This window comes from Nyctereutes procyonoides, unplaced genomic scaffold (assembly GCF_905146905.1).
Source record: "Nyctereutes procyonoides isolate TBG_1078 unplaced genomic scaffold, NYPRO_anot_genome, whole genome shotgun sequence".
Lineage (NCBI taxonomy): Eukaryota > Metazoa > Chordata > Mammalia > Carnivora > Canidae > Nyctereutes > Nyctereutes procyonoides.
Window position 1 is genome coordinate 4,096,456 of NW_026575026.1, and position 22,330 is coordinate 4,118,785.

A 22,330-nucleotide genomic window follows, 5' to 3' on the forward strand; every position below is an offset into this window, starting at 1 on the left:
ATTAAGTCTATAGATAATTTGGGAAAAATTGCCACCTTAACAAATGAAAGATGTTATTCCATAGTCTTCTGCCCCCATCTTTTTTTTTCTTTTTTCTTTTTTTTTTTTTTTTTTGAGAAATTGGATTATTTGAATCGGTTTCTGTATCGAATGTGTCATTTTCTCTATCCGCTTTTAAGACATTTTCTTTTTCTTGGATTTTAGCAGCTTGATAAGGATATGTGTAGGAGGGTTTTTTTGGTTTTGATTTTTTATTTATTTTTACCCTGTTTGGAGTTCACAGAGATTCTTAAATATGTAAATTTATTTCTTTCAACTAAATTTGGGACTTTAGTCATTATTTTTTCAAACAGATTTTCTGCCTCAATCACTCTGTTCCTCTACATCTGGGAGAAGTAGTCTCCCAGACTCTTATTTCCTCTCCTCCGGTAATAGGTATTTTCCATATTTTGATATTATATAGATCCCTGATACTCTTTTCACATTTTTCTTTTTTTTTTAATTTTTTTTTAATTTTTTATTTATTTATGATAGTCACAGAGGGAGAGAGAGAGGCAGAGACATAGGCAGAGGGAGAAGCAGGCTCCATGCACCAGGAGCCTGATGTGGGATTCGATCCCGGGTCTCCAGGATCACGCCCTGGGCCAAAGGCAGGCGCTAAACTGCTGCGCCACCCAGGGATCCTCTTTTCACATTTTTCTATTTTCTTTTCTTTGTGTTCTTCAGCTAGGGTATTTTATATTGGATTATCTTCAAGTGTATTGACTCCTCTGTTATCAGTATGCTTTTGATACTATGCAGTGATTTTTAAATTTTAGATACTTTATTTTATTTCTCAGTTTCTCCATTTTTATAATTTTTCTACAGTTTTTATTCCTCTACTAAGGATGTCTGCTTTTCCATTAATTTCAAATATATTTTCCTTTATCGAACGGAGTATAGTTATAATAGCCACTTTATTATGGTTACTACAATGTTGGCATTTGTTGATTGCTTTTCCCTTAGAATTGATCACATTTTTCTGGTTTTCGGTATGTTTAGCAATTTTGAGTTGTGCCCTAGATATTATGAATGTTATACTGTACAAACTCTAAGTCCCTGTTATATTGTGCTGGAGATGATTAAGATTTTTGTTTCTGTAGGCAATCAACCCTGTTGGGTTCACAATGCAAATTCTGTCTCACAGTGATTCAAATCACAGTTAACTTTCTCAAAGCCTGTGTTTTAGTACCCTGTGTGAGACAGCCAGGAATTACTTTGAGACATGGGTTAAAGGAGTTTTGTTCTCTAAACGGGCTTAGGTCTGCCCATCAAATGTGTAGCTCAAGGATTAGACTGAAATTTGAGTGGGTTCAAACATGGAACCAGGTAATCCTCTTCTCTGGCCATTTCCTCTTTATGATTTTCCATACACTTATAAGGACCTCTTTTCCTGATTCCTCAGGTCACAAGGATTTGGTTTCTATTATGTTTCAGACACTAATGTTGCCTCCCTTGTATTACTGTGTAACTGGAGTACACATAAGAGGAGTGCTCCAAGAGAAATGAGGGGGAAACTCATGATGGCAACTAAATGATGGCATGCCTTGAACACTTCTATTTCCTCTCTACACTCACTCTCTAGGTGAAAGCATTCTGTAATTCTATAACCTCAAATCTGAAAGCTGACAACTCTTAGACCTTTTCTAACCTCCAGACTAATAGACCCACTTGCCTACTCTATATCTGTACTTGAAAATCGAATAAACTATACATGTCCAAAACTAAGGCCTTCCCCCATCCATACTGATTACTTTTGACTGCAAATATAACACACACACACACACACACACACACACACACAAAAGCCCACAAATACAGAAATAGTCCAATTGAACACCAATAAAAATTAATTTATAAAAAAATAAAAAATAAAAATAAAAAAATAAGAAATAGACAGTCCAGAATATATATAGCATACTCATTAGGCACCCAGTCTCCTTATCTCTTGATGCTTTTACAACTTTAGTATGCTTCCTCTTTATGATAGCAGGAGAGAGAAGTGTAATGGTAATTTATTTTTTGTTTTTTCTAAGCTTTTATTTAAATTCAAGTGAGTTAACATATAGCGCTGTATTGGTTTCAGGAATAGAATTTAGTGATTCATCACTTACCTTTAACACCCAGGACTCACCACAAGTGCCCTCCTTAACCCATTTAGCAGACCCCTACCTACCTCCCCTCCAGCAACCCACAATTTATTCCCTCTAGTCAAGAGTCATTTATCGTTTGCCTCTCTGTTTTATCTTATTTTTCATTCCCTTCCCCGATGTTCATCAGTTTTGTTTCTTAAATTCCACACAGGAGTGAAATCATATGGTGTTTGTCTTTCTCTGACTGACTTATTTCACTCAGCCTAATAGCCTCTAGTTCTATCCACCTTGTTGCAAATGGCAAGATTTCATTTTTTTTTCATGGTTCAGTAATATTCTAATGTATACATACACTACATCTTCTTTACCCATTCGTCTGTCAATGTGGACATTGCTGCCATGAACATTGGGGTGCAGGTACCCCTTCAAATCACTGTGTTTGTATCCTTTGAATAAATACCTAGTGGTACAACTGCTGGGTCATAGGGTAGCTCCATTTTTAACTTTCTGAGGAATCTCCATGCTATTTTCGAGAGTTCCTGCACCAGCTTGCATTCCCACCAACAGCATAAGAGGGTTCTCTTTTCTCTGCATCCATGCCAACATCTATCATTCCCTGAGTTGTTCATTTTAGCATTCTGACCTGGGTGAGGTGTTATTTCATTGTGGTTTTTATTTGCATTTCCCTGATGATGAGTGATGTTCAGCACCTTTTCCTGTGCTTGTTGGCCATTTGTTTCTTCTTTGGAGAAGTGTCTCCATGTCTTTGGCTATTTCTTGACTGGATTATTTGTTTTTTGGGTGTTGAGTTTGATAAGTTCTTTATAGATTTTGGATACTAGCCCTTTCTCTGATATGTCATTTGCAGATATCTTCTCCCATTCTATAGATTGCCTTTTAGTTTTGCTGTTTCCTTTGCTGTGCAAAAGCTTTGTATCTTAAAGAAGTCCTAATAGTTCACTTTTGCTTTTGTTTCTCTTGCCTCTGGAGATGTGTCTAATAAGTAGCTGTGGCCAAGGTCAAAGAGGTTGCTACCTATATTCTCCTCTAGGATTTTGATGGATTCCTGTCTCACATTTAGGTCTCTCATCCATTTTGTTCATTTTTGTATATGGTGTAAGAAAGTCATCCAACTTCACTATTCCACATGTGGCTGTCCAGTTTGTTGAAGGACTGCGATTTTCCATTGGATATTCTTTCCTGCTTTGTCGAAGATTAGTTGACTATAGAGTTGAGTGTATTTCCGGGTTTTCTATTCTATTGTGTCTTTTTTGTCCCATTATCATACTGTCTTGTAATACAGCTTGAAGTCCAGAATTGTGACGCCTCCACTCTTGGTTATCTTTTTCAACATTACTTTGGCTATTTGGGGTCTTTTCTGGTTACAAATCTTAGGATTTTCTGTTCCAGCTCTGTGAAAAATGTTGGTATTTTGATAGGGATTGCACTGGATTGCCTTGGGTTGCATAGACATTTTAACAATATTTGTTCTTCCAATCCATGAGCATGGAATGTTTTTTTCATTTCTTTGTGTCTTCATCAATTTATTGAGTGAGTGTTCTATAGTTTTCAGAGTATAGCTCCTTTACCTCTTTGGTTAGGTTTATTCCTAGGTATATTACAGGTTTTGTGCAATTGTAAATAAGATCCAATTCCTTGGTTTCTCTTTCTTCTGCCTCACTGTTAGTGTATAGAAATGCACCTCACTTCTGTGCGTTGATTTTTATATCCTGCAACTTGGCTAAATTCCTGTATCCATTCTAGCAATTTTTTGGTAACTTTCCCATTTCAGTAAATGTCCGTTCCATGCTTCTAGGTGCTCAGGCTCAAAATATCCTGGAGTCATCCATGATTCCTTTTCTCTCCTTTTCCACATCCAGTCTACCAGCAAATATTATTGATTGACTCCCTCTTCGTGCAGGCTATTGTTGCCATTCCTGGACTTCTGAAATAGTCTTCTAATGGAACTCCGTCAGTTCATTCTCTACACAATAGCATATAGTTCTTCAAACCTTAAGTAAGATCACATCATTCTTGTGGGCAGAACTCTCCAGTTACCTCCCAGCTTACTCTCAGTAAAATCCAAGGGACTTACTAGTAAAAAAGCTATACATCATTTGGTTTTGGCTAACCTTCTGATTAAATTGACTATTTTCTTCCCCTCATTTCATACCAGTTATACTAGCTTCCTTAATGTTCCTTGAGTATACTAAGTATGTACCAATTTCAGGGTCTCTATCATGAATGCATTTCTTCTAGATAACCCCATGGCTGGCTTCTTAACTTCCTTCATGTCAAATACCATATTATCAAAGAGATCTTCCCTAACAGCCTACCTCAAATAGGATTCCTGCTAGTAAATCTCTCCCCTTATACAACTTTTTTCTTCATACTCAGACTATTTGACATATTATCTGATTTTCTGTGTATATGTATAGATTCATACACTCATATACGTTCTCTGTCTCTACATATATAAATATATAAAAATGTATAAATAGGTACATATATGAGTTTGATTATTGAAGGGCTTCTCACTAGACTTAAAGTAGGGATATCTGATAAGGAAGACCGCAGTGATGAAAAGAGATGGTCAAGACAGATTTCTCTGAGAAAAGGGCATTTGAGCGAAGAATGAATATGAGCCAGCTATAACATAGCCTAGAAGAAAAGCACTCCAGGCAAAGAAAACAAATAACAAATAAGAGCACTCCAGGCAAAGCCCTACAGTGGAAATAAGCTTGTCACATTAGGGGATTGTCCTGCATTTGAGGACAAAAAGAAACCCAGTATAGGTAGAATATAGAAATTATGTAGAGTAGAGCAAGATGAGGTGAGAGAGACAGGCAGAGCCAGATCATTGCAGTTTTGCCTGTCCCAGATGCAGTAGAAGAAGAATTGCAAGCCTCTCTAGCACCTAAGTCATTCTCCACCCTTTGGGAAGCTCTAAGTCTACAACAGCCAAAGGCCGTCTAGCTACATGCAGCTATTTAAATTTAATTAACTAAAAGTACATTTAAAAATGCAGTTTCTCGATCGCATGAGTTCCATTCCAAGTATTCAATAGTCACATGTGCCAATGACTTACCTATTGGGCAGCACAGATAGAGAACATTCCATCATTACAGAAGTTATGTAAAATAGTGCTACTCTAGGAAATCTAGTCCAGTGAGAAATAAGGCCAAGTTTGCATAGCCTCTCCTCTGTGATTTTCTCTTAACCCTAGAATCAGTACTTTTCTATTTAAATGGAAATATATGTGGTGCCTAGAAATTTAGCATGGGGCCTGTTCCCTATGCAAATACTCTCACTGGTGATTTTTGCCTATGACAGAAAAGATGAGAAGGACTGGTAAATCACAAGCATTCTTAACCTCATTATAAATACATTGCAAATGTAAAAATGCAAAGTGTGGAAGTCATAAATGTGAAAGCAGCTTTCAATTTGTTTTAATAGGTATTTTCTATATCTTATTGTAACCTAGGGATCTGGCTGCAAGAAACTGCCTGGTAGGTGAAAATAACGTTCTGAAAATCAGTGACTTTGGAATGTCTCGTCAAGAGGATGGTGGAGTGTATTCATCTTCTGGCTTAAAGCAGATTCCCATTAAATGGACAGCACCAGAAGCTCTTAATTATGGTAAGAATAGACTGTTTCTTTTTGGTGGTAAAAAATGTACTCCATCAGCACAAAACATTCACAAGCAAAGTTACAGGAGTAAAGTAGAGCCCAAGTTAGAATGATTTGAAAATCAACACAATAATGTGTAAGTATTCATATTTTGTACTTACACAGGAGCAGAAACTCAATTCATTAACCTTATTGATCAGATTTCTACATGTAACATTGCTAAATTTAAAAGATGAGTATACTTATAAGCACTTTGGAAAGGGTTTCTTTAATCCCTAAAAATTATTATTTTTTTAAGTGTTGCTATGGCTCTAGACCACTGCTTTGGAATGTCTTATAATTGGCACAATAACCTCACCTAATATGGTTTTAAAATATTATCAAGTCTATAGTTTCTCACTCTAAAAATTAACATAGTTTCTTAGCATTTCTGTCTCTGGAACCAGTATACATCTTGTGGGGAGAGAAGGGAAGTTCACTTTTAAATTTGCAGGAATTTGTGTGTGCGTGTCATTGCAATTGGAAATAAATACAGGTTGCATTATCTGTGGTTGGGATAAAATGGCCTGCAACAAGATGGGTAATGGTTCAAGGATTAAAAGGAGAGAGATTGTGCTTTAACTGAAATTATAAATTACATTTTAACTGAGTGAAGTGGCATATGAGCCATGGGTTGGTAAATGGGTACAGTATGTTTTAAATTGAAATATCATAAAATTATTCTTGACTGATTTAAAATGAAAATTACTTCATTATGACGAATAGGGCATTTATAAATGCCTTAATTCAATGCTGAAATTAAAGATAAAGCTTTGTCAAGTGAGGTACAATTCTTCTAACTTAAAATTAAGCATTTTGAAGTGAATAATTCAGTGGTATTTAGTACAGTTGACAGTATTCTACAACCACTACTACTTTCTAGTTCCAGCATTTTCATCCCTCCAGAATAGTAAACTTTACCCATTTACTCCCCATCCCTCATTTCCCCCCAGCCACTGGCAACCACATGTCTGTTTTTTGTTGCTACGGATTTACCTGTCCTGCATATTTCATATAAAAGGAATCATCCTACACATAGTATACATTTCTTAAATGTTTTGGAGGTTCATCCATGTCGTAACATGTATAATTAACTTCATTCCTTTTTGTGGCTGAATAATATCCCATTGTGTATATTAATAATTTGTTTATCCATTCATTCATTGGTGCATATTTGGGCAGTTTTCACCTTGCGGCTGTTGTGAATAGTGCAATGAACATTTGTGTATAAGGATCTGTTTGAGGACCTGTTTTTAGTTTTTGTGGGTAAACACTAGGAGTTGTATGGTAAATTCTACACATTTAACTTTGTGAGGAACTGCCAGATGTTTTCCAGATAAAGCTTTGTAAAATGATTCGTTTGGAAGCTAGTTGGGGCTGATTCAGACACCAGGACCTATTTGGTATTTTGTATATTAATGATACTATGGAGTATATGTTGTATGTAGTTGTCATTACGAGAAATTGACTAAGTTGTTCTAGTTCCCAGTAATGAAGTTTTTGAGCTTAACACTCCATAGATACGAATCCTCACCCTAATTTGTCTTCCCATGTGCTAGCAAGAGAAGTTTTTATAAGCTTTCTAATGATCACAGACTAATTCCACTCTTCCTCAGAATCTAGAGAAAATGGCACCCCTGCTATTTTCTACAGCGATATTAGTCTACGGTTGTATTCTTAAGAACAATCACAGGATAAAAGATTGTAACTTGTTATTTACGCAGAGGTTTTCTTTAAATAGCAAGACATTGTTAACCCCTTCTTGTACATTTAGAGCATTCCTGTAAAGGGGCTGGAACTGGACTTGGGAGACCCTGAAATCCAGCTTTCTGGAATTTATTTTAACCCTGTTGACCAGATCCTCTTGGTTGCCTTGAGTGTCCTCTTAACTATCATGCCAAGTAAAATTCTGCCTTTTAATCAAAATGTATTTTAGTTGAATTTCAAGCTGACTAAAGTATTTACAAATCAAAATTCTATTTCTGGATATCTCTTAGAGCCAGACCTACAGCATTTTAAGTAATAAAGAGAGCTGTGAAGATCTTTGGTTGGCAAGGAGGGACATTCTTTTTTTATCAGTCTTTAATATTAATACAATGCAGAACAATTTACATGACAGAGGGGGAGAGATTTTAACGGTAGATGTGGAATAAGTCTGGCATACTTATTACCCAGCCCAGGAGGGAATTCCTCAGAGTTTAACCAGAGTGGAAAATATATCTATTGAAAGACCTATTTCTTGCCATACTTCTTTCAGGTTTTATGCAAATATCATTCTATGATTGGTGGTAAGATTTTTACCTCATTTCCAAGGTTTTTTTTCTTCCGTGTTGCCTCAGAGTAGCTGAAATACTACCCAAGTTTCCGATGACATGTGGGAGCAAGGCTAATAGATAACTCCTTCAGTCTAAGGAACCTCTCAGAAATTTTGCCTTAGGGCCATACTGTTAAATTTATTTTTACCATTATTTTGTCATTAGTGTTGCTGTCATTTGATTTTTTTTAATGACACATATATTTGTTTTTTTAAAAAATCAAACAACAGAAAGGAGCCTACAATGACAGGTAAGTCCCTCTCCCTCCTGTCTCTGGCCACACAACACATAATTGCATATATATCCCCTCCCCCACTTTTTAATCACAAAATGGCAGCATACTCAATAGTCTTTTCAGCATATATTGCTGCCATGCTCAATATAGCTGTTACAAAAGATACTGTGCTTGTAAAGGGCAGCTAGGATACTCACCTTCAACAAAGAAATAATCTAAAAGGGAAAATTAAAAGATATTTTTTTATTTGTCATCTAACAATTTTGAGCTGATGCATCCTCTAATTAGCCTGACATGACTACTCTGAAATGAGAAGGAGGCAGGATTTATAGTGAAAAGAGTTCTGGATCAACCATCAGGGCCAGATTTCCTATCAGTTATATCATTAGTTGCATGACCTCGGCAAATCATCTACTTCTGTGCACCTATGTTTTCTAATTTGAAAGATGAGAACATAGTGCCTTTTCCATGTAGGGGTATCGTGAAGATCAAATGAGGTGGAGAAGTAGCAAAATTCTGTACAATTGTAAGTTGCTCTTAGCCCATTAAAATTCAAGATGGAGATCTAAGAAGAGCCCAAACTCACACCTCCTCTCACAGACACACCAAGTCTATGGAACAATTCTCTCAAAAAAACCCTAAAAACTAGCTAACCAAGTGCTACAATAGTAGGCAAACAAGAAAAGAAAAAACCCACATCACAGCAGGTAAGAGAGGCTAAGACTCAATCTCACCATAAACCTCATCCACAGCACAGAGAACCATAATCAGGAGGAAACTAAAAACCTAGAGCTTCTCCCTGAAGAACAAAGGGTTCAAGCGCTCACATCAGGCACTGCAGCATTTAAGACCTGCCCCTGAGAGGTGAGCTCCCAAAATATCTACCTTTGGTGAGTGATGAATTGGTGAACACTGCATCTGAGACTAATGATGTACTATATGTTGGCTAATCAAATTTAAATTAAAAAGAAAAAGGAAGTCAACAAGACTCATATCCATGTAACCCATAAGGCTACAAGGAATATAAACACAACTCTTAAAGGGCCCCATGCTTGGAATCACCTGCCCTAGAGCCCAGAGCAGCAGCAGGCAACAGACAGGCTATGTGAAAGAAGCTCAGATGCTAGTCTGAAAGCATCAACCTGAGGGGGTATCTTATTTAATACACGTCTACAGGTCTCCTGGGGATGCTTTCCAGGGTTGGAGGCTGGCAGATGCCATTTTCACATTCTACTTCTGCTGCACCCCTGAGCACCAGTACCTGCCAGATACACAGTATCTGGTAGCCTGGTTTTTGCAGCTGCCACACAGGGAACAACCTTGATCATTAGGTTTGGAGTCTAGGGGTTTGCATGCCTGTGTTCCATATGAGTGAGTGTAACAATCCGAGAACACCCTTTGGCAGGCTACCACCCTAGAGCCCTGACAGCAACATACAGTCTTTATCTGTTTGTCCAGGAGCTGTGGCCTGAGGGCAGACTTCTGGTATGGCACCAATCTATAGGCCTGTGGAGGTTCTGTCTAGGAACAAAGGATGCTATATCTGCACTCTCCCTCTCCTTTGCTTCCCAGAATCTCTCAGAAAGGAGCTTATACCCTTGTCTGGTGCTCAGATTTTAGCAGGTGCCACCTGGAGACGCCTCGATAGCACCTGGCTCTGGTGGTCAGCAGGGCTTACTTTCACAGATCCCACAGGACTGTAACCAACGGAGAAAAAGTTCTGAACCAGCTGCCACCCCTAGGGCACAGCAAGAGGCAATAGGCCCAGAGCTCTGCCTTTCTATGAAAGAGACCTATTAGCTTATTATCAGAGCTACAGCCAGAGGTGCAGGCTTATGATTGAATACACATCTAAGACCTGACTGATCCTTTCCAGAGACATTTCCAGAGACATCTGCCCCGCTTCATACTCTGTCCGGCTATATACTAGAGCACCAGTATGTCTCAGAAGAGAGCTCTTACACCCAGCTGGTGGCCCAGTTTTAGGGCCTGCCATCCAGAGAATGCCCCTTGATCTGGCTCTATTGACTAAGGGACACTCGCATTCCTGTGTCCCAGAGGACAGTAACAATCAGAGAGATTGTTCTTGGCAAGCTACCCATTCCCCAAGGCACTGCACCAACAGCCAACTATGAAAGAAGCCTATGTGCTTGTCGGGAGCTTCAGACTGAGGGGTAGGCTTCAGGTTTGGCACACATCTAGAGCTTGAGGTAATGTAGACGGTGGACACCGCCTTTGCGTTCTCCCCCTACCTCCCTGGTATCTGAGCTTATGAGCTTATGCACTCATCTAGAGCCCCAAATCTTTACACCTGTGCCCAGGGGACAACTCCAGATCAGCTGGCTCTAGTGGTCAGTGGGGCTTACACTTGTAGTCCTACAGGACTGTGGGACCTTAGCCATTGTTTAGGATCTGGCTGCAAATCAGTTACAGTGGTGAGATTCTTTTGGACATGATAAATCTAAGAGTACCCTCAACTACTATGATCTATTAAAAATAAAATAGTCTGCATGGGCAATCACAAGCATTTGAAAGACAACAAGGAACTAGGGCAAAATTGAATGATGACATTCATGTAATACATGAGGCTACTTCTTCAAGATTGGGAGAAATGGCTGTTCCTCTAATGCATAAAAACCAACAAAGAGTCAAACAAAATGAATAAACACTGAAATATGTTCCAAATGAAAAGATAAAAGAAATTCTTAGGAAAAAAAATTTAGTGAAACAGAAGTTACCAGATAAAGACTTCAAAGTAATAATCATAAAGATGCTTGCCAAACTCAGAGAAGAATGGATGAATATAGTGAGAACTTCGATGGATAGAAAATCTAATGGAGTACCAATTACCAAATAGAAGTCACAAAGCTGAAAAATGCAGTAATTGGGCTAAAAAAAAAATACAGTAGAGGGGTTTTACTAGCAGACTAGATGAAAAAGAGAGGATCAGTTAACTCAAAGACAAAGCAGTGGAACTCACCAAATCAGAGCAACAAAAAGAATTTTAAGAAGTGGAGATAACTCAAGGAATTTTCTTATAGGACACTATGAAGCAGACTAACGTTTGCATTATAGAAGTCCCAAAGGAAGAAGAAGAGTAAGGGACAGAAAACTTACTTGAAGAAATAATGGTTTCAAGCTTCCCTAATTTAGGGAAAGAAACACATCCAGATCTACAAGGCTCATTGAGTTCCAAATAAAACTAACTCAAAGAGACTCGCACCAAGACACATCATAATTAAAATGTCAATGGTTAAAAAGAATAAAAGAATCTTAAAAACAGCAAGAGAAAAGCAAATTATTGTATATAAGTGTGCGTCCATAAGACGATCAGAAGATTTTTTAGCAGAAACTTTTAAGCAGGAACTGGTTTTAGCAGACCAGAAGAGAGTAAATTCAGTATATTCAGAGGCTGAAAGTAGAACATTTGCAAACAAGAATACTCTACCTGGCAAAGGTACCATTTAGAATTGAAGGAAATACAAAGCACAAGATAAGGAGTTGATCACCACTAAAACAGCCTTCCAAGAAATGCTAAAAGGACTTCTCTAAGCTGAAAAGAAGGGGTGCTTATTGTAACAAGAAAACACAAAGTAGAAGTCTCACTGGTAAAGTTAAATATTTAGTAAAGATAGGAGATTAATCATTTATAAAGCTAGCATAAAAGTTAAAAGACAAAAGTAGTGTAGTAAAAATGTAACTAAATAATGAGTTAAGGGGTACACAAAATAAATGATGTAAACTGTGATATCAAAAACCAGACATGAGGGAGAGTAAATCTGTAGAGCTTTAGAATCCATGCAAACTTAAGCTGTTATCTTAAAAGAGTGTTTAAGTTGTTAACTTAAAATAGAGTGTTATAAATATAGATTGTTTTATGTAACTCCTATGGTAACCACAAAGCAAAAGTCTATACTAGATACACAAAAGATAATTAGAAAAGAAATTTGAGCAACCACTAAAGAAAGTCATCAAACCACAAAGGAAAGAGCAAGAGAAGAAGGGAACAGAGAGGAACTGCAAACAGCCAGGAAACAATGAACAAACTGGCAATGAGTACATACCTATCAGCAATTTCTTTAATCATAAATGTACTGAATTCTCCAATCAAAAGACACAGACTGGGTGAATGAATAAAAAAACAAAAACAAGACTCATCTATGTGCTGCCTCCAAGAAACCCACTGCAGATGTAAGGACATACACAGACTCAAAGTGAAGAGACAGGAAAAGATATTTCATGCAAATGCAAATCAAAAGAAAACTAAGGTAGCTCTGCTTCTGTCACACCAAATAGACTTTAAGACTGTAGTCAAGGACAAAGAAAGGCATCACATAATGATAAAGTGGCCAATACCACAAGAGTATATAACATTTTTAAATATTAATAAATAAAAAATATATATTTGTGCAGCCAACGTAGGCTCACTTAAACATACAAAGCAAATATTAACAGATCTAAAGAGAGAAATAGCAATAATGTAGAAGTGTTTAGTATACCACATATCTATGGATAGGTCATCCAGACAGAAGTATCAATAAGGAAATATGGGCCTTAAATAACACACTGGACCAGATAGACTACATAGATATATACAGAACATCTCATTCAGAAGCACCAGAATACACATCCTTCTCAGGTGCACATGGAACATTCTCCAGGGTACATCATATCTTAGGCCACAAAACAAGTCTTAATAAACTTAAGAAGATCTAAATCCTATCGTGCATCTTTTCTGACGACAGTGGTATGAAATTCTACAATTACTGGGAAATTAATATTCTGAAAACCAATGAATTAAAGAAAAAATCTTAAAAAAAAAAAAATACCTTCAGGAGCACCTGGCTGGCTCAGTTAATTAAATGCCTGACTCTTCATTTTGGCTTAGGTCATGATCTCAGGGTTGTGAATTGGGCCCCGCAGGGGGTACCTCACTCAACATGAAGTCTGCTTGGGTTTCTTTGCCTCTTCTTGTCGCTCTGCCCCTCCTGCAGTGCTTGCACACTCGCTCGCTCTCTAATAAATAAATAATATCTTTTTAAAAATAACTTGAGACAAATCAAAATGGAAATATACCAAAATTTATGAGATGAAGCAAAAGCAACTCTAAGAGGGAAGTTCATAGCAATAAATAAAGAAAAAAAAATCTCAAACATTACTCATCAAGTAACTAGAAAAAGAAGAAATGAAGACCAAAGTTTGCAGAAGGAAGGAAATAACATAGCTCAGAGCAGAAATATGAAATAGAAATTAAAAAGGTAATAAAAAGAACAATGAACAAAGAGTTGGTTCTCTGGAAAAAAAAAAAACCTGACAAACCTTTAGTTAGACTTACCAAGAAAAAAGAGAGGACTCAAATAAAACAAGAAATGAAAGAGGAGCTGTTACAACTAGTACTACAGAAGTAAAGGTCATAAAGGACTACTGTGAACAACAATGTGCCATAAAGCATGGACAAATAGATAAACTCCTAAAAATATACAACTTACCAAGACTGAATTACAAAAAAATAGAAAATCTGACAAACCAATTACTAATTCAGTTTCCTTAATAGTAAACAATAACAACAAACAAAAGTTCAGGACCACTTGTTTCACTGATAAATTCTACCAAACACGAAGAAGGATTTATGTTAATTCTTCTTTGGGGCGCCTGGGTGGCTCAGTGGTTGAGCATCTGCCTTTGGCTCATGCCATGATACCAGGGTCCTGGGATTGAGTCTTACATCAGGCTCCTTGCAGGGAGCCTGCTTCTCCCTCTGCCTCTCTGTCTCTCTCATGAATGAATAAATAAATAAACCTTTTTAAAAAACATTGTTAATTCTTCTTTAAAACTCTTCCAAAAAAAAAAAAAAATAGAAGAGGAGGAAATACTTCCAAAGTCATTTTAAAAGGCCAGCATCACCCTAATACCAAAACCAGACAAGGACACCACAAGAAAAGAATATTACAAGCCAGTATCCCTTATGAACATAGATGTAAATGCCTCAACAAAATTTTAGCAAACCAAATTCAACAACGAATTAAGAGGTTATACACCGTATTCAAGTGGGATTTATCTCAGGGATGCAAGAATGTTTTATCCTCCACAAATCAATCAAAGAGATGTGCCATATTAACAAAAGGAATGATAAAAATTATCATCCCAATAGTTGCAGAAAAGGCATTTGATAAAATTCAACACCCATTTGTGATAAAATCTCAACAAACTTGATATAGAAAGAACATATATGAGCATAATACAAGCCATATGTGACACAAGCCCACAGCTATCACCATACTCAACAGTGAAAAGCTGAAAGCTTTTCTAAGATCAGGAACAAGACAAGGATTCCCACTGTCACCACTTTTATTCAACATAGTATTGGAGGTTGTAGCTAGAGAAATTAGATAAAATAAAATAGAAAGCATTACAACAGGAAAAGAAATAAAATTATCACTCTTTGCAAATGACATTATTATATATAGAAGCACTAAAGACTCTACCAATAAACTGTTAGAACTAATCAATGAATTCAGTTAAAGTTGCATAGTATGCAAAAATCTGTTGCATTTCTATACATTGAAATGAACTGTCAGAGAACTTAAGAAAACCATTCCATTTACAATTGCATTAAAAGGAATAAAATGCCTATGGATAAATTTAACCTAGGAGGTGAAAGACTTGTACGCATACACTGTAAGATTTAATGAAAGAAATTGATGACTATACGAAGAAATGGAAAGATATCCTATGCTCCTGGATTAGGAGGATTAATATTGTTAAATGTCTATACTACCCATAGCAATCTATGGGTTTGTTTTTGAAAGAATTAGGACAAAAAAGCTTCTAAAATTTGTATGAAACCATGAAAGATCGTGAATAAGGCAATTTTGAGAAAGAAAAAAGTTGGAGGCATTGCGTTGCCTGATGTCAAACTGTACTTAAAAAGCTATAGTAATTGAAATAGTACAGTATTGGCATAAGAACAGATAACATGGATCAATGAAACAAGAGAGCCCAGAAATAAACCAACGTATATATGGTCAATCAGTCAATTTACAACAGAGGAGCCAAGAATATACAATAGGGAAGGGACAGTTTCTTCAATAAATGCTGCTGGGAAAACTAAACAATCACATGCAAAAGAATGAAACTTATCTTATACCATACACAAAAATTAACTCAAAATGGATTCAAGACTTTAACAGAAGACTCAAGACCACAAAACTCCTAGAAGTAAACATAGGCAGTAATTTCCTTGGCTTGGTCTTGGAAACCATTTTTTGGATCTGACACGAAAAGCAAATAATAAGCTAGTATGACTTTAATAAGCTAGTATTCTACTTTAATAAGCTAGTATGACTACATCAAGCTACAAGTTTCTGCATAGCAAAATAAAGCATCAACAAAATGAAATGGCAACCTGCTGAATGAGAGAAAGTATTTGCAAATCATGTATCTGATAAAGGGCTAATAATATCCAAAATAATTCATACAACTCAATATCAAAAAAAAATCAATTAAAAAAAATGGGCAAACTTGTATATTCTTGGATCCTCCATTGTAAATTGATTGACATATATACATTGGTTTATTTCTGGGCTTCTCCTATATGTTTTCCAGAGGAGACATACAGATGGCCAATAAGTACATGAAAGATGTTCAACATTATTAATCATCAAGGAAATGCAAATCAAAATCACAATGACATACATGCCCCAGATGCTCTGTGATACTGGAAAAAAAAAAAAAGCCCGGTTAAAAAAGCAACTAGAATATAAAAGATCCAGCTCTGGTACTCTGGTACTCTTCCTAATAGCAGGGGAGCTGCTGGAACTCTCTCCGAATCAGAGGGGCTGGCAAGTGCCATGGTTTATACTCCCCTCCACCTTGAAAGCCAACCTACCTCCTCAGTGAACCCTGAACTCCCAGCCCATACCAACACAAGCCATCCTACCAAGGCAGCCCCACCCAGTACAGCACACACCAGGACACCCCGATCAGTGCTCATTACATCTGTAGCTGTCTTGCCAAGATGACAAAGGTGCAGTGCACCCTGAAAGACACCAGGCCCATACTACTGTGGCTCCAAATGACTTGCTAGGATCCTCCTGGGTGCAGAGTGCTCTGGGACCCCTCAGCCTATACCTTGTCCTGGCTCAGCCATCCTACCAGGATGCATCCTGCATAGAGCATCCCAGGACCCCCTGGCTTTCACCCACTTTAGCCTCAGCTCTCCTGTCAAGATGATCTGTGTGGAGAGCCCCAGGACCACCCTAGCCCATGTCTACTTCAGCTTTAGCTGTCCTGCCAGGGCACCCTCTGCACAAAGAGTCTAGGATTGCTCTGTCCCATGGCCAGTTCTGCTCCAGTCATCCCATCAGGGAAGCCCAGTATAGAGTGCCTGGGACCCCCAGAACCTATCAGCCACAGCTCCAGCCAGCCGGTTAAAGTCACCAGAAACACACATTCTACACAGGGGATACCCATACACATGACCATTTTCTCAAGTTCAGGAGACATAGCAGTTTTGCCTCGTTTATAAAAAGAAACACAGAAAGATATAAAAGACATAGCAGTTTTGCCTCATTTATAAAAAGAAACACAGAAAGATAAGCAAAATGAAAAGACAGAGGAAGATGTTCCAAATGAAAGAACAAGACAAAACCTCAGAAAAAGAACTAAATGAAACAGGAGATAACCAAGTCTATTTGAGAAATAGCTCAAAGTACTGCCATAAAGATGCTCACCAGACTAGAGAAGAATGGATGATGAACTTTGTGGGAATTTCACTAAGAGTTAGAAAATGTAAAATAGAAATAATCAATTGAAGAATACAATAACCAAGATGAAAAATATACTTAGAGGTAATCAGTATTAGATTTGAGGATGAAGAAGAACAGATCAGCAATTTGGAAGACAGGGTAATAGAAAGTACTCAAGTAGTAGAAAGGCAAAAAGTAAAAAGAATTTTAAAAATGAGGATAGGTTAAGGGATCATAACCTTCATCTTAACATCAAGTGAAAAATACATTATAGGAGTTCCAGAAGGAGAAGAGAAAGGAGTAAAAAACTTGTTTCAAGAAATAATAGCTGAGGGATGCCTGCCTTAGCGGTTGAGCATCTGCCTTCAGCTCAGGACATGATTCTGGAGTTCCAGGATTGAGTTCCACATTAGGCTCCTGCATGGGGCCTGCTTCTCTTCCCTCTGCCTATGTCTCTGCCTCTCTTTCTGTGTCTCTCATGAATAAATAAATAAAATCTTTAAAAAAAAGAAAAAGAAAGAAAGAATAACTGAAAACTTACCTAACCTGGGGAAGGAAACACATTAAACAAGATAAATCCAAGAAGACCCACACCATGACACATATAATTAAAATTTCAAAGTATAAAGATTTTAAAAAATGTTACAGCAGCAAAAGAAAAAAGCAATTTGTAACATTCAAGGGAAATCCTATAAAGCTTATTTTTTCAGCAGAAATTTTGCAGGCCAGAAGAGAATGGCATCATGATATTCGAAGTGCTGAAAGGAAAAAACCTACAACCAAAAATACTCCACCTGGGAAGGTTATCATCCAGAATTAAAGGAAGAGTAGTGGGCAGCCCAAGTGGGACTTTTTTAAGTGGAAAAGGACATAATTAGAAGAAAAATATGGAAGGAAAAGGTAATATTCATATAAGACAACACAGACTTTAAAACAAAAACTGTAGCAAGAGACGAAGGGTAATACATAATGATAAAGGATCAAGAGGATATAACAGTTGTAAATATCTATCACCCAATATTGGGGCACTTAAATACATAAAGCAAATATTAACAGACATAAAGGAAGAGATTGATACTAATAAAATAATAGTAGAGGACTTTAAAACCCTACTCACATCAATGGAGAGCTCATCCAGGCAGAAAATCAATAAGGAAACAGTGTCTTTGGATGACACAATAGACCAGATGGATTTAACAGATCTATATAGAGCATTCCACCCAAAGACACAGAACACACATTCTTTTCAACTGCACATAGAACATTCTCCAGAATAGATCACCTTAGGCCACAAAGTAAGTCTCAATACCTTTAAGAAACTGATGTCATATTTTACATCTTTTCTGATCACAACAGTATGCAACTAGAAATCAATTACAGGGAAAAAAAACTTGAAAAAGCACAAACACATGGAGGATAAACAACATGCCACTAAACAAGCAATGAGTCAATGAAAAAAATCAGAGGAAATAAAATATACATGGAGACAAATGAAATTGAAAACACAATGGTTCAGTATCTTTGAGATGCAGCAAAAGGAGTTCTAAAGGAAATTCATAGTGATACAGGTCTTCCTCAAGAAACAAAAAGTAAATCTCAAACAATCCAACCTTACACCTAAAGGAACTAGAAAAAAGAGTAACATATAAAGCCCAGAGTTAGTAGAAGGAGAGAAATAAAGATCAGAGTCGACATAAATGAGAGACTTGAAAAAAAGAAAAAAAAAAATCAGTGAAACCAAGATCTGGTTCTTTGAAAAAATCAACAAAATTGCTAAATCTCTAGCCAGACTCATCAAGAAATAAGGAGGACCCAAATGAAACCAGAAATGAAAGAAAAGTAACAACCAAGATGACAGAAGTACAAAGGATTACAAGAGACTACTGCAAAAAATTCTATGCCAATGAATTGGAAAACCTAGAAGAAATGGATAAATTTCTAGAAACATCTTCTTCTAAAAATTAGGAACGGGGGCACCTGGTGCTCAGTGGTTGAGAATCTGCCTTTGACTCAAGTCCTGGGATCAAGTCCCACATCAGGCTCCCCACAGGGAGCCTGCCTCTCGCTCTGCCTATGTTTTTGCTCCTCTCTATATATCTCTTGTGAATAAATAATCTTTTTTAAAACTTTTTAAAAATAAAAATTAGGAACAAATAGAACATCTAATCACACCAGTTGCTAATAACCAAATTGAGTTGGTAATCAAAAAATTCCCAACAAACTAAAGTCCAGAACCAGATGGATTCACAGGTGAATTCTATCAAACATTTAAGGGAGAGTTAATATTTATATTCCTCGAATTATACAAAGAAATGGAAGAGGAAAGAAAGCTTCCAAAAACATCCTATAAGGCCAGCCTTACCTTTATACCAAAACCAGACCAAGACACTACAAAAAAAGAAAACTATGCCACTGTCCCTGTTGAACAAAGATGCAAAAACCCTCAACAAAATTAGCAAACCATATTCAACATTACATTAAAAGGATCATTCACCACAATCAAGTAGGATTTATTCAAGGAGTGCAAGGATGTGTTAATAGTCACAAATCAATCAAAATGATACACCACATTAACAAAATAAGGATAAGAATCATAGGACCATTTCAGTTAGATGAACAGAATGCATTTGACCAAATTCAATATCCATTCATGTTAAGAATTCTTAATAAGATGGGTTTAGATGGACCATACCTCAACATAGTAAGGCCATATATGAAAACTCACAGCTAACATCATACTCAATAGTGAAAAACTGAGAGCTTTTCCTCTAAGATAAGGAACAGGACAAGGATGTCCATTCTTGCCACTTTTATCCAACATAGTACTGGATGTCCTAACCATAGCAGTGGGACAAGAAAAAGAAAGCGCATCCAAGTTGGAAAGGAAGAAGTAAAACTTTCACTATTTACAGATAACATGATGCTATACACAGGAAACCCAAAAGACTGCACAGAAAACTATTACAATAAATAAATTTAATAAAGTTGCAGGATACAGATTAACATACAGAAATCTGTGGCATTTTATACACTAAAAACAAAGTAGCAGAAATAGAAATTAAGAAAACAATTCTACTTACATTTGCACTAAAATAGTAAAATATCTAGGAACAAACTTAACCAAGGAGGGGAAAGACCTGTACTCTGAAAACTATAAAACACTGATGAAAGAAAGACATTTGAAAATGATAAAAGCAAATGGTAAGACATACCATGCTCATGGGTTAGAAGAAATAGCATTGTTAAAATGTCCATACAACCCAAAGCCATCTACAGATTCAATGCAATCCCTATCAAAATACCAATAGTATTTTTCAAAGAACTAGAATAAATAGTCCTAAAATCTGTATGGAATCACAAAAAGACTCTGAAGAGCCAAGGTAGTATTGAGAAAGAAGCACAAAGCTGGAGTTATCACAATTCCAGATTCAGATATACTACAAAGCTGTAGGAATCAAAAAAGTATGGTATTGGCACAAAAATAGACACATAGATCAATGGAACAGAAAAGAATCCAGGTATAAAACCATGCTTAGATGGTCACTTGATCTATGATAAAGGAGACCAGAATATACATTGAGGAAAAGACAATCTTTTTAATAAATGGTGCTGGGATGGAGCACTTGGCTTGCTCAGTTAGAAGAGTGTATGACTCGATCTCAAGGTCATGAGTTTGATCCCCATTTTGTATATAGAGATTACTTACATAAATATTTTAAAAAAATAATAAATGGTGCTGGGAAAACTAGATAGCTGCAGCCAAAAGAATAAAACTGGACCACTGTCTTACTATGCCACACAACAGTAAACTCAAAATAAAGATGTAAATGTGAGACCTGAAACCATAAAACTCTTAGAAGAAAACATTGGTATTTTTGATACTAGCCTTAGCAACATTTTTCTAGGTAGGTCTCCTCAGGCAAATGAAACAAAGGCAAAAATAAACTATTGGGACTACACCAAAATACGCTGCTGCACAGCAAACCATCAACAATACAAAAAAGGCAGCCTTCTGAATGAGAGATGATATTTGTAAATGAGATATCTGATAAGGGTTAATATCCAAAGTACATCAAGAACTTACACAACTCCAAAAAACCCACAGATAATCTGATTAAATAATGGGCAGAGGACCTGAACATTTTTTTCCAAAGAAGACATAGAGCCAACAGACAATGAAAATATGCTTAATATCCCTCATCATCAAGGAAATGCAAATCAAAACCAAACTGAAATATCACCTTACAAAAATATCAACATTTTTTTCCAAAGAAGACATACAGAGAGCCAACAGACAATGAAAATATGCTTAATATCCCTCATCATCAAGGAAATGCAAATCAAAACCAAACTGAAATATCACCTTACACCTATAAGAATGGCTAGAATCTAAAAGAAAGAACAAGTATTGGCGAGAATGTGGAGAAAAACAAGCCCTTTGCTCTGTTATAGGAATGTAAATTAGTACAGCCATTGTAGTGAACAGTTTAGGGGTTCCTCAAGAAATTAAAAATAAAAATACCATACAGTCCCATAATTTCACTACTGTTTATCAGAAGAAAATGAAAACACTCATTCAAAAAGATATATGCACTCCTTTGTTTATCGCAGCATTATTTATAATAGCCTAGATAGGGAAGCAACCTGTGTCTGTTGATAGATGAATGGATAAAGAAGATGTGGGGGCTGTGTGTGTGTGTGTGTGTGTGTGTGTCTATAAAACTACAATGAGGTCACCTCATACCTGTTACTAGGACTATACTCAAAAAGACCACAAATAACATGTTTGTTAGGATGTGAAGAAAGGGAAGCTTCTTATGCGCTGCTGGTGAAAATATGTGTAGTGAAGCCACTAAGGAAAACTGTATGATGATTCCTAAGGAAAAAAAATATTAAAAAAAAAAAGAACTATATGATACAGTATTTTAACTTCTGGGTATTTATTTGAAGAAAAAGGAAACACTAACTGGAAGTGATAGATGCCTTCCCATATTCATTGTGGCATTATTTACAGTAGCTATGACATGTCAATCAGTGTCCGCTGACAGATAAAAAGATAGAGACAATGTGGTATACATATGCAAGGGAATATTACTCAGCCGTAGAAAATAGTATCTTGCCATTGTGACACCATGGATGGACCTCAAGCTCATTATGTTAAGTAAGATAAGTCAGAGAAAGACAAATAACTTATGGTTTCACTTTCACGTGAAATCTTAAAAAGAAAGAAGG

The 22,330-nt window shown here is 36.7% G+C and overlaps 1 protein-coding gene across 2 annotated transcripts in view; it reads left to right on the plus strand.

The window, feature by feature from the left end:
• The window catches only part of FER (FER tyrosine kinase), a 437,163-nt gene that overhangs the window by 407,438 nt on the left and 7,395 nt on the right, over positions 1–22,330 (plus strand). For both annotated transcript variants that reach the window (XM_055315286.1, XM_055315287.1), the window contains exon 18: positions 5,617–5,771. In XM_055315286.1, the coding sequence (XP_055171261.1) occupies positions 5,617–5,771 (155 nt within the window). The remainder of the gene's footprint in view (positions 1–5,616; positions 5,772–22,330) is intronic.